This window comes from Malurus melanocephalus, unplaced genomic scaffold, assembly GCF_030028575.1.
Source record: "Malurus melanocephalus ecotype Western Australia unplaced genomic scaffold, MMel_1.1 scaffold_289, whole genome shotgun sequence".
NCBI lineage: Eukaryota > Metazoa > Chordata > Aves > Passeriformes > Maluridae > Malurus > Malurus melanocephalus.
The window spans coordinates 404957-416649 of NW_026623521.1; the positions used below are offsets into that span (position 1 = coordinate 404957).

General features: G+C 46.5%; 1 protein-coding gene across 1 annotated transcript in view; it reads right to left on the bottom strand.

Annotated features, from left to right (window-relative positions):
* Nucleotides 1-10282: 10282 nt before the first annotated feature.
* The window catches only part of C1QL2 (complement C1q like 2), a 2523-nt gene continuing 1112 nt past the window's right edge, over nucleotides 10283-11693 (bottom strand). Inside the window, exons 2-3 of the mRNA XM_057376767.1 lie at nucleotides 11458-11689; nucleotides 10283-11073 (exon numbers count right to left, since the gene is read on the bottom strand). Of these exons, the coding sequence (XP_057232750.1) occupies nucleotides 10894-11073; nucleotides 11458-11689 (412 nt within the window). The 3' untranslated portion in view covers nucleotides 10283-10893. The remainder of the gene's footprint in view (nucleotides 11074-11457; nucleotides 11690-11693) is intronic.

An 11693-nucleotide genomic window follows, 5' to 3' on the forward strand; every position in this document is an offset into this window, starting at 1 on the left:
TGGTGACTGCAGTGAAACCAGGCCTGAGGTGTGCAGAAGCARGAAAATCTGCCACACTATTTCCCTATGCCAAGTCTAACTCCATCTCCCTGTTGATCACTTTATTGRCACAACTGGGAAGTTCACAAATCCAATCAAGCAGCAAGGAAGAGCCAAATATTACAAAACTACCAGATGAGTAACAGAGAAGGAAAAACAAACTTTTTTTTTTCTTTAATTTAAGCCCAGAATCAATCTGKGAGGGATATGTAATAAATATATTAAGCAGATGTGTGTATACTTCTGCAGCACCTCAGCCAGCTTTATCTGACACGAATTTCTAATGCAATTGAATCCGATTTCACTTCCCAATGATCTCATCTCTGTCWCTGTCACACGTCCCCCCGCTGCCCCATGGTGTGGAGCCGGTGATGTGGGCTCAGCCAAGTGCCCAGCCGTTTGATGATCTGAGCTGAAAGGAGGAAAAAACAAAAAAATCCACAAGCAGGATGCCCAGACTATGCCGTGTAGACCCCTTTCCCTTCATATTTCCCTTTACATTTTTTTTCAATGAAYATTGTATTTTCCACATGTAGAACTGACACACCTGGAAATGTATTAGGACTTGGAGACCGAAGAAAACCCCCACAAAACCAGAGATGTTGGACAAAAGGGTTACAGGGACAGGCAAATTCAGTGGCAGGGATAGAGGGATACAGAGCTTTGAGAGAAACCTCTGCATCACTCACACACAGCTACCAACGGAGAGTTACTCAGGAAAATACTTCAGGTTATGCTGCTTGCTTTTTAACAGATGATCAGTAGATTATACAGATAAAAATAAAATAAAAAGTTCTGAGCCATCTTCATTTTGTGGGGGGAACTATGGTGAAAAAACAGTGCTGGGTGCTGGCGCATCAGGTACATACACACAGCACCCCTGGAGCTCAGAGGTGTTTAAGTTTCTCTTATTCATGAACTTTGAAGGGGCCTGAGTGTTCCCATCTTCTTACCATAAATGCAAAAACAAGGTGCTCAGACAGACACAAAAATAGTATGCTCAGATTTGTAGAGGTTATGCCAAAAGAGCACCCGGTGTGGTGAGAGCCTCTTTGCACGGTCATTCAGAAGGACTTGGGGGGATCCTGGACATCATAAGCTGTGGAGTTCTGACAACAGCACTTAGCTCCAGGGATCCCTGCAGGAATCCTTCCAGCAGCATCACCCAATGCACCTGCACCTGCCCTTCCAAAATGGACCTAACAGAGATGTAGTTGCTCTGGTGTGCAGAGAGAGCATTGCTGCGGGCACAGAAAACACACCAAACTTCATTTTTCGAGGGCTCTATTACGGGCAGGCAGATGGGTGTATATATCTCTGCAGATCCACGGAGAAAGGAAGGGTGATGGAAAATCAATAGTGCACATGGTCTGAGGAGTCRTCTGGCTCGGCTCCCCAGCCCAGCACAGCCACATCTGATGGATGTCTGCTGCACTCTGAGCATCCTTCCCTGCCACAGACCCACAGGCTTCCCAGGCAACCTGCTCCCATGCCTCACCATCCAAAAACTGCCCTTTCTYTTTGACCTTGCTACTACATCTCAAYGYTCACACTCTTTCCKATCCAAAATTATCTCAGTAACACATTTCCCCTTCTCTCTTGTCTTTAAGGACCATCCCTTCTGACTTTCCAGCACATGTCCATGCCATGGACTGCCTCCAACCAGAGGTAACTCGCACCTCTTTAATTCTCTCCTGGTGTTTTTACATCTCTTTCCTCTGTTTTGTCRAAGCCACTTGGAGTTTAATCCTCTTCTCTGCCTTTATGTAAACTGCAGATTTAACAGCCAGGTCTTCTACTTAACAAGTTYCAGCTCTAACGATGGCAGTGACCAGAGCAGAGCACAGGACACACTTTGGCACTGTCCCACACAGCACTGCTCCTCCTGGCAGTGTTATCATATCATCCATAAATTGTCTCTTGGTACAATACCCACCAGGTTTTGAAATCACTGTATTCATCCAAATCACGTAATCAATATTTATAATATTTTCACAGTTGTTTTGAATGTAATTTGCCTCACTTGCAGATAATTTTCTAATTTATGAGGAATAAAAGAGAGAAAGGAAGAGGGCAGATTCACATCTGTTAAATCCACAGATTTAATGCAGGTTTTCTCTGCATTACCTGATGCCAACTCAGATGCCTGCCTGTGGAACTGCCACCCACAGAGAAGCCTGGAGGGAAACACATGGGAAATCACCAGGCCACTCTGCCCGTACAAAATGTGTGCCCTGTAGAAAGGTTTGAGGACAGAAGTTGACCTCATTTTGCAAACAGAGGTGATTGCTCAATCCTACCCCAAAATCATCTTACTCCTCTCACTTCACCCCCTCCCACCACCAGTTAGTAAGAGCTAAGACAATTTTTTTACAATTCAGCTCTGCCATTGTCCATACTTCCATTTGACAGCACAATTAATGGATTTTTTAGGCCAGAGGGGGCTGTTATATTCACCTCGTTTGACCTTCTTAAGCAATTCAGGCTCCTGAATTTCACTCAGAGATTTCCAGGAGTGAACCAAGTGATAAACACATACAGATACCTCAAAAAAATCCCTGCCCACCTGACAAGTTTGCTTTTCTATTGCTTGCAGTAAGTAGTTTGAGAAATCTAGTATGAACAGCAAGCTCCATTTTTCAATTTAAAGTCTGCTGAAGTACAGGGGTTTCCGGTGGCTACAAGCTGGCATAAATTGATTCCCCAAGCATCTTTCTTCCATGAAACAAACTGCTCCCCATTTAAGACCCATCTAGAAAGTAAAGCTTGGCAGTTCTATTAGTTCACTAATAGAAAAGAAACAGTAAAAGGAGGGCTTGTGGTTAGGTAGKTAGTTAGTGCACTAACTCAGAAGAAAATCAGCTTGGACAAGTTATCAAGAATTCTGCTTTATTGTTGTGCCTGAAATCCAACATGCTATCTTTGAAATCAGAGAYAGCATCTTGTATATTGTTCATCTTCCTCTGCATGCACGGGGATCAAATGAATCTACAATTGCTTCTGTTTTACCTTGCTTGCCTCATTGCTTTTTTTTTTTTTTCCCTGTGGAAAGAGGGTGGTGGGAACAGGAAGAGGAAATCTCAATCGCAGTTATCAGAAAACAGTGGCCACAAATTAATTCAACAAATATGTATTTGATTTGGGCTGTGCTAAACTAAAAGCACATCCATGCCATGCTCTGCTCCAGAGGCGTCAAAGATTGTACATTATCAATACAGAGGTGTATCGATTATGCCATGACCAAATCAAGTAACTTCCTGAGAACTGAGAATAGCAACAAAAAAGATCACCACCACAAAGCCCCAGCCCAAGATTAAACCTAAGCTTGTCCCTGCTTCACCAAAGCCACTGAGCACCTGCTTCAATGGGGATCAGACCAACCCCATAAGGAACATCTGCTGAACCAGCCACATCCTTTTTTTTGAGCCCTTCCACCTTGACACCAGAGCTGCCACAGACCTGGGGAGGCAAAAGAGTCCAAAGAAGAAAAAACAGCAGCAAAATCTCATGTAGGCAGCCCTCTCAAATAAATATTCCAAGAGGAAGAGCCAATCATTCCTTGCAATGTCCTCCTGATTTTGCTGCTTTAGGGAAGGATGCTGAAAAATATTTGGGCAGAACTTATTCTGATGCTGCAAAAGGCGGTTTTAGGCAGAGAGTCACCGCAGGGTCCAGCGGTCAAATACTCTTGTTCTGTCCTAGGATGCCAAAACGATGTTTCCCTGGAAGAGAGAAAGTGTTCCATCTCTCAGAAGCCTTCCTGCCCTGTCTCCCTTTTCATAGCTTTGAACAAACCTTGAGGAAAGATTATTTAGATTGCCCCATCAGATGCAAATTAGAGCTAAGACTGCTTTAAAGAACTGCCTTGCTTTGATCCAAATACATATTTCCTTTACAATCTGTTTCTATTTTCATCAGTTTGAGCCTCTTTTTTAGGATCAGTTGGAACATCTTTCCTCTTTTTTTTTCCACTGTAATTCTGAAAGCAACATAAAGTGCAAATAGCCCGTGAGAGACAGCATATGCTCAGCAGAGACACATTTCTGTGTGGTCTTCCAACCCCTCCTCACCGACAGRCAAGCTTTTGGTAGAACCTGGAGGAGCACCGTGACTCACCCAGCCTCTAACATTTTAACCGGGATCACAGCAGGATTCTTACTATGCACAGCAGTGTCTTTTGGAGGCTTCACAGGGAACGCCGTCAATATGTAATAACACTGCACCRTGAATTATGGAGGTGCTGGAATCAATGGGATTTTGCATATTAATTGCAAACAYACCCAAAAAAGACAAAGGAATTTATTGGCTTAATTAGTGTTTCAGCTCTAATAGCATTCAGGCTTCATTCTCACACAAATTGATAAATAGCAGCAGTGTTACTCCTCAAGGATGCTTTGCCTTTTGAGAGGGGAGGCTGAAGTTTACGGTCTGAGCTCTCTCAGCTGCAGTGATGCTCTCAGCAGGGGCTTGAAGGAGTAGAGTTCTCAGRTATTTGACACCTCTCTTTCCTAAGCAAGTTGCTAGATGTCGGGGAAAGGAGCTGCCCCACCCTCTCGGGATGTTTTTTTTCTGAAAGGCATTTACATAGTGACCCTTACTGGACAGGACAAGAAATGGACCTCGACCATTTCCACCTCTAGGGTACAAAAACTGAGATCCATCATTTAACATCCCAAAACACTGCTTAACCAATTGCCACACAGACAATCTGAGGGAAGATACGTGCAGTGTATCTAAGGATTGATTCTGACTCTCCCTGGGGGAGAAAAAACTAAGTTTGAGAAGAATTAAATAAGCGTACCTGAAAGCAGACTTAAGCTCTTGGGCTCCCAGCTCCCAAGAAGCAGAGCTCTGTGAAAAATGAGGTGCTAGAAGAACGGGAAGCAAATGTCAAGAATTCAGCTGTATACCAAAACAAAACAGAGAGATCCACCTGGATCTGATCTCCATCACCCCCTGCATTCACATGCTGCAGCACAGCATGACTGACACGGAGCTTCAGGAACAGCATTACAATAATGAGGGAAGAGCGAGACACCACCTGAAAAGCAGCTTCCTCCCCAAGGACCTGAAAACACTTTCTGCATTATCATACCACCGAAATTGCACCTTAAAGCTAAGATCYGACAAAGAATCATTGTTCATAAAGCCTGTGCTCACATCTTCAAACAAGTTATTCTCCTGGGCATTCCTCCCCCCMATTCCCAGCAGCAGATCTCTCCTCTTCGGGATGGGGATCACATCACRACACTTAAGTGATAAGCAATTTGTTGACAAAGAGAAATGTCACCAAGAAAACATTTCAGCTGCATTCAAGACTGGGGCTGGACAGTTTTTTTGTTTGTTTTTCTAGACATGATCTGGCAGCTGCAAGCAAAACGAAGAGCCAGGATCATGTGAATGTGCCCTCGCTGGGAGGAGCGCAGTCAAAGGCTGCAGGCGAGCCATGCTCTCTGTGTCACCGTGCTCACAGAGCACTGGAGGAAATAATCCTGCATTAATAGGGCAGCAGATCATAGAGATCAAGCAGGCCTTTTCTGTTTCTACCCKAGTTCGTGCCAAAAAATACAAAATGGGAGCAAATGCGCAGAGAGAGGAATATGCCATCAGCCSCTGTGAAGAAAATCTATTCCCATTTATCAGGATATAGAGGGAGCCATGCCATGCAGATGAATGGTTAATTAAGGCTACTTTATAATTGGAGGGACCCAATTTGTGGGCATTTGTGGCTTCTTCTGCAAGGAAACATGATGGTCACTCCCAGCTCCCTCTGAATTACACCTTTCAAAATCTTGAGAGATCCTGCTGAGCACTCTGTGGCAGGGATCAGGACACAACAGTGGCTTGGCACTCTTCAGCCCATCACCTGAAACCACCAGATTTCAGCTTGAAATGCAGAGGGAAAGTAGAGAAATTCCAATGTACGTTCAAGCCAAGTCATAGCCCAGCCTCAGCCTCTCAGCCACCCAGGAGGAAATGCCCCTGTACCCCACCTGATCCAGGGAACAAGTCCTACCCTTTTTCAGCCTCTTTGTAACTTACCATTGAGGCAATGATGAACTGGTCCTAAATCGAGAGAAATCAGCTCAGCCCCTTTAATGYCCCTGCTGCAATGCCCCCACAGCCTCCAAAAATGAATTTCATTCAAGGGAAGGTTGGCTCAAGGAACAGTGAAGCACCTCCTGCACTGCAGCAGTGGCACCTGCTCTGTGACCAAAGGATTCACTGCTGAACTGGCAGGGGCTTGGTCTAGAGAAACAGGACCCATTTCCATGTTTTCTTTGGTTCATAAAAAAGTTGAACTTTTTTCTGACTTTAAATGTGAAACCAGCTGAGAGCAGGCTCTCACCCAAAACCGCCAGGGTGTGCACATGGTAACAGTTCACCTCTCTTGTCTGTAATTAATCTTCCAAGTCTCTGCATCATGTAGGTATTCACAGTAAAAAGGACCGAACTTCCTGCAGTCTCAAAGTCAGCGAAGATTCAGTTAGTCTTTATTTTATTCTGACAGGCTCCTTTATCCCAGAGACAATACCAAGACACGGGATTTTACCAGGAWTTTTTTTCCCCAGAGTTCAGTCCAATCACAAAAAGGAAAAAAATAGCAAGTCACAAAAAAAAAGAGTTATTTAACAAAGATTTGAAATAGATTTACACACCATTTTGCCTCTACTGTCACAGACCCGTAATATAATTAGTCTGTGGCACAAACAGAARAAGAACACATGAGCATCCACCAAAACCCATTCTCCCTACTTTTTGAGTTCACAAATTAAACCTGTCCAGGCACTGTGAGCCACTGGAGGAGCYAAGCAGAGACAAACAAGCATTAAATCACCAAGAAAAATGCCCAGAGTGAGTTTCAGTAGCAGAAAGACAAAAACCAAAGCGCAGTTCAATGCACGTGTGTAAAGACAGGAGGCACAAAAAGCAGCGCTTTGCTTTCTAAGAGCAGAAGGGGAAGAGGAGAACCCAAAACAGGATTGATTGTTCTTGCTGCTGCAAGACAGTGACCCAGGCACTGCTCCACAAGAGAATGAGMATCAAGGAGGAAATCTGCAAGCCAAGATCCTGCAAAACACAGAGACACCAGACTTTGTGCAGGACACCAGACACCAGCGGCTCCCACAGCATGGATTCCTCAACTCTGTATCCTGCCTGGCAAAAACTTAGCACCAGCAGCTCACCCTCTTCACCCTGGACAAGGCAGAATTTCCTCACCCACCTCCCTAGAGACTTGCCAGGAGTTTTCCAAACCAATTAAGGTCAAGATAGAAGAAAACAAGTGCCCAGCCACAAATCCACTGGTTTGTGGGAAAGAGTAACCTGAACTTTTGCCTCCAGGGAACAACCACAGACCAGGGGTGGCTGGCACCCCTCTCAGCTCTCAGCAGCAACCCCCTTTCCCTTTTTAGGGTGTTTGTGTGCTTCAACATCTCACCTCTCTTCCAGGGATCCCTTCCATAGCCACTACTGACCAGGCACAGGATAAGGATCAAGGTTTCACATTGRTAGCACAAAGATCAGGGATTTCTGGTGCAGTATCCAAGTTACTTCGACAGCATGAACACCTGTCTTTTTTGTCTTTTTTTTTTTTTAATATTATCTTTTGTATTATAATTTTATCTTAAGTACAGAAACAGCACCTTTTGTCTGAAACTCCAATCTTCCACTCCTTTTTGGGGGGTTTTCCCTATTGACATCACACCTGATCACCTCCCAGTTGTTGAGAGCATTTGCTTAATGCATCAAGTAAAGTAATACCCTCTCTGAGGTGTCAGATCTCCCAAGCAGACACTGGCTAATGGTTGTTTGAGATGCAGTGCCATTTGTGAAAGCCAGTACCAGAGAAAGCCGAAGCCAGCCCTTGAGCACACATTAATCCTCCTGCTCCCATCCAAACTGAGGGACCAGGATATCCCCCTTACAAACAGCCCCTTCACTTTGTGACACGAAAYGTGCAGAACACACAGACCATTCCCAAGGGCAGGAAGGCTCAGCTGAAGCCCAGGCAGTCACAAAGCCACCTCAGGCTGTTTGCTGTGACCCTGTTCTCACCCACAGCAGCAGCACAGGGACCACCGTCCCCATCTGCAGCGTTCCCTCTGCTTTTCTGGGTAACTGCACCGCTGAGCGCTGAAGTTTTTCATCTCCCAATTGCTTTTGCCTGTCTAACTTCAGAAAAAAGCACAACCCACACACTGAGCTAGCACCAAGATGTCTGGGACAGAGGAGCCTGTCCAAGCACTGCTGCCACCGATGCTGGGTGAGAGCCATCAACCCCCCACAGAGGCAATCTCGGAAGACCCTGCAATGAGGAGAGGAAACAAAAAAGCCTGTGAGCAGCTGAGGGAGACGCTCATTCCATCGATTGTGTAAWCTGTCAGTGGAGTGGCAATGAGCGGGTTTTTTTTTTTGTTTCTATCCTGGGGAATAATCCAGCCTGATAATTAGTACATAAGAGATAAGTGGAAAATGAGACATCTAGCGAGGGTGGTTCAAGCCTCCTCATGACATTGATAATGTGCAGATACATAGATCACTGTCGGGGCAAACTGCCACTGTGAGCCTGTGTCTTCCCATTGCCKCATCAATCCATCATCCGCTTAGCTACTGACACCTTGGCAGGCACACACCACCAGCCCTGCATTTGAATTGAGAGGAGCAGGCTCCACCAGGGAATACAGATTTAAAAATCTAAGATTCAAATTTGTTTAAGTATTGTGAACAGCAATTCCCTTGCAAGGCATCTTCATTGCCCTTTTGCCAAGGGGGAACAGTTGGGTCTTTGTTAGAAGTACAAATTGCTTCTTAATGCAAAGGATAAAGCAGAGCCCAGGCACCTCCTTAGAATTCCTCCTGGCTCCTGCTAATGCTGCTGCATGTCAATTTTAATTTTTTGAAATTTAAACCAAGGGCTTTGTGTCTAAGCTCCATTTCATTGAAGGAGGGGGGAGGAATAGTCAAAAAGGATTACGGATCCGGTGGGAATTGAGGATCCATAGCAATTATACTTCATTTGGATGGTCTCAGACATCGGTTTTAATCATATTCTAAATAGTACAAATCGACAAAAGAGATTGATAAGCACCTGACACGTGTACCTGGTTATGAACTCTGCTTCYCTCAGCAGGGGCATGTTTGAGGACRGGATGGAGGAATTGCTTCCTCCCTTTGACCCTCCTCTTCCAGCCAACGAGAAGACAATGCCCACTGAGGACAAGGTAGGAGCCAGGAGTGACTGAAAGAACTTGGCCATCATGTGGCTGCCCCAAAGTGGGGCTGGAACAAGTCCATCTGACTGTGGATCCCTTTCCTCCTGCCACATCAGGGCAGGGGCAGAGCCCTAACCTTGGCAGAGCTGTTTCAGAACAGCTCCTGTCTCTCTTGTCTGTGAAACTGCACTAATGCTGCAAAGGGCAGAGAGCTGATAGGGAGGTAAGACCTTCACGAGGGAAAAATGAAATGACAGGAGAGTAAAATGAAAGTAAGTGCTTTTGTAAATCAATTTAGCTCTTTTAGCTTCGGCAGAGCAGTCCCAATTTAAATTTACCCAGACTGAGGAGGTTACCTACTGGGGTGATGATGAAAAATGCACCTTGTCCACTAAAGGCTCAAAACCACATGCRCTACTTACACACCTGTGCATTTTGTAAACAAACAAGAGTGCCTGGGATTTACAGAGGACCAGCAGGAGAAATCCTTTCTAAATGGTCTGAATCCAGTCTTGAGCGAGCTTTCTCACCCRGCCTGTCTCAGGCACAGTGCAGACCCACCTACAGTCAGGTGYGGTTTCCAACCCATGCATACACTGCAAGTGAAAGAGTTTAGACAAACTCTCTCTGCCCTGCTGCCTTCTTACATTTGTCAAGCATGTTACAGAAACATGGCTTTCCATAATCACTGCTTAAACTGCTTTTCCTGTACTTCACTAACCTCTGGATCAGGTTTTAACCCAGTAAATCTGTTTAGGAGATCTGCTCCACACCCCCACTTTCACCTATTGATGACTGTGTGCCTTCTTTTCACAAAACTGCGCAAAGGGGAAGCTTTTTTTCCTCTCTCTCTACTTCTGCCAAACCCCCTTGAACCATAATCAAGACCTAGGCAAGATACCCATCCTTACTTTAAACATTGCTGTAAACCTAARGGACTGAAGTGACCCCCTCCTTTACTTCCCACCCTCCTGTGGCACCACTACAGYGCTCCTTTGCAGCACTGGAAGAGACAAAAAGCAAGAAGGCATTGTCTAAAAACATAATTTAATGTGGTATTTGGGTGACTGTGGTCAATGACCAAATTCTTTTGCAGACAGAAACAGGTTTGACGTTAATGACACCATCATTCACATGAGCATTGCATTGCACAGAAAGAAAAGTTTACACTTGACCCCATACAAAGCAGCAGAGGGAAAARTAGTTATGATCCAGTCCCACTTCGTGAATAGTCGATCTGGAAATTCATCATCATCATTAATACTTTTTGATGAAAAAATGTGACCTGTTCAAATTCCATGTGTGACACAGTCCAAACTCTGGGCTCTCTTAAGCCCCCCCGGAACCACTCCAAAGTTTCAAGCTGCCGATTCCCTCGTGACACACAAAACAGGCTGACAAAAGGGAAAGGGGGGGTCAGAAGAAATGGGGGAGATTAAGGAAGGGGATCACTTTGTTTCACTTCTATTTCGTTTCCACAAGGGCGAAAATAAAAACATACAAACTGATAATGAAGCTAAAGTGACCCGCAGAGACCATGGACACCAGCAGGAACAGCAGCACGAGGGGGTATGGAAATGCCAAACAGCCCCATGTGCATCARTGGCGGGGCCAGTTGTGTCGTGTCGCTTGTTGTGTGTTAATCAGGGTATAAAAGAAAGCCAGAGAAAGTGCTGTACTTATTGTTGTTGCCTCCGTGTGCTTTGCCTCCGTCCAGCTTGACATACACTTCRTCGCCGGAGTCCAGGTGCAGCACCACGCTGTTGCTGGCATAGTCGTAGTTCTGGTCTGCGTCTTGGGCGATGGCACTGGCCCGCACCTGCCAACACAGCCGCTGGGCACATCAGTCCCCCAGCCCCTCTCCGCCAGAGTCCCCGTGAGCCCCCCRAGCCACTCTTCCTCAGCCCCTCCATCAATGGCCCGGTCCCCTCTTTCCCCATCCCTCCACTACCCCGTGTCCGCCCTCCCGCCCCTCTCTTCTCCTTCCTCCCAACCCGGCAGGAAAGTTTGCACGCAGGAAGCTCGGAAATTGTCGCGGCTCTAGAAGTGYCCCCCCGCCCCGACGGCGCCAAGGATGCTCCCGCCGCTTCTCTGGCCGGGAGTGGCGGCGGTCAGCACCGCGGCCGGGGCACGGGGACGGCGGGAGGGGGACGGCCGGGGGACACCGGGCGGGGAGGACCCGCGGGGAAGCGGCGGAACCCACCTGGCCGTTCTTGCAGAGGTCGGCCCACATGCTGGTRCCGTCGCCGCCGCGCATGAGGATGTGGTAGGTGAAGAAGTAGATGCCGCGSACCTGGCAGGTGAACTTGCCGCTGGCCGGGTCGTAGTGGTTGCCCAGGTTGGTCACCACGTCGTCGAACTTGAGGACCTCATAGCCCTCGTGGGGACTCTTGAGCCCCACGTAGAAGGCGATGCGGGGCCCGCTGAAGGCGGCGCTCA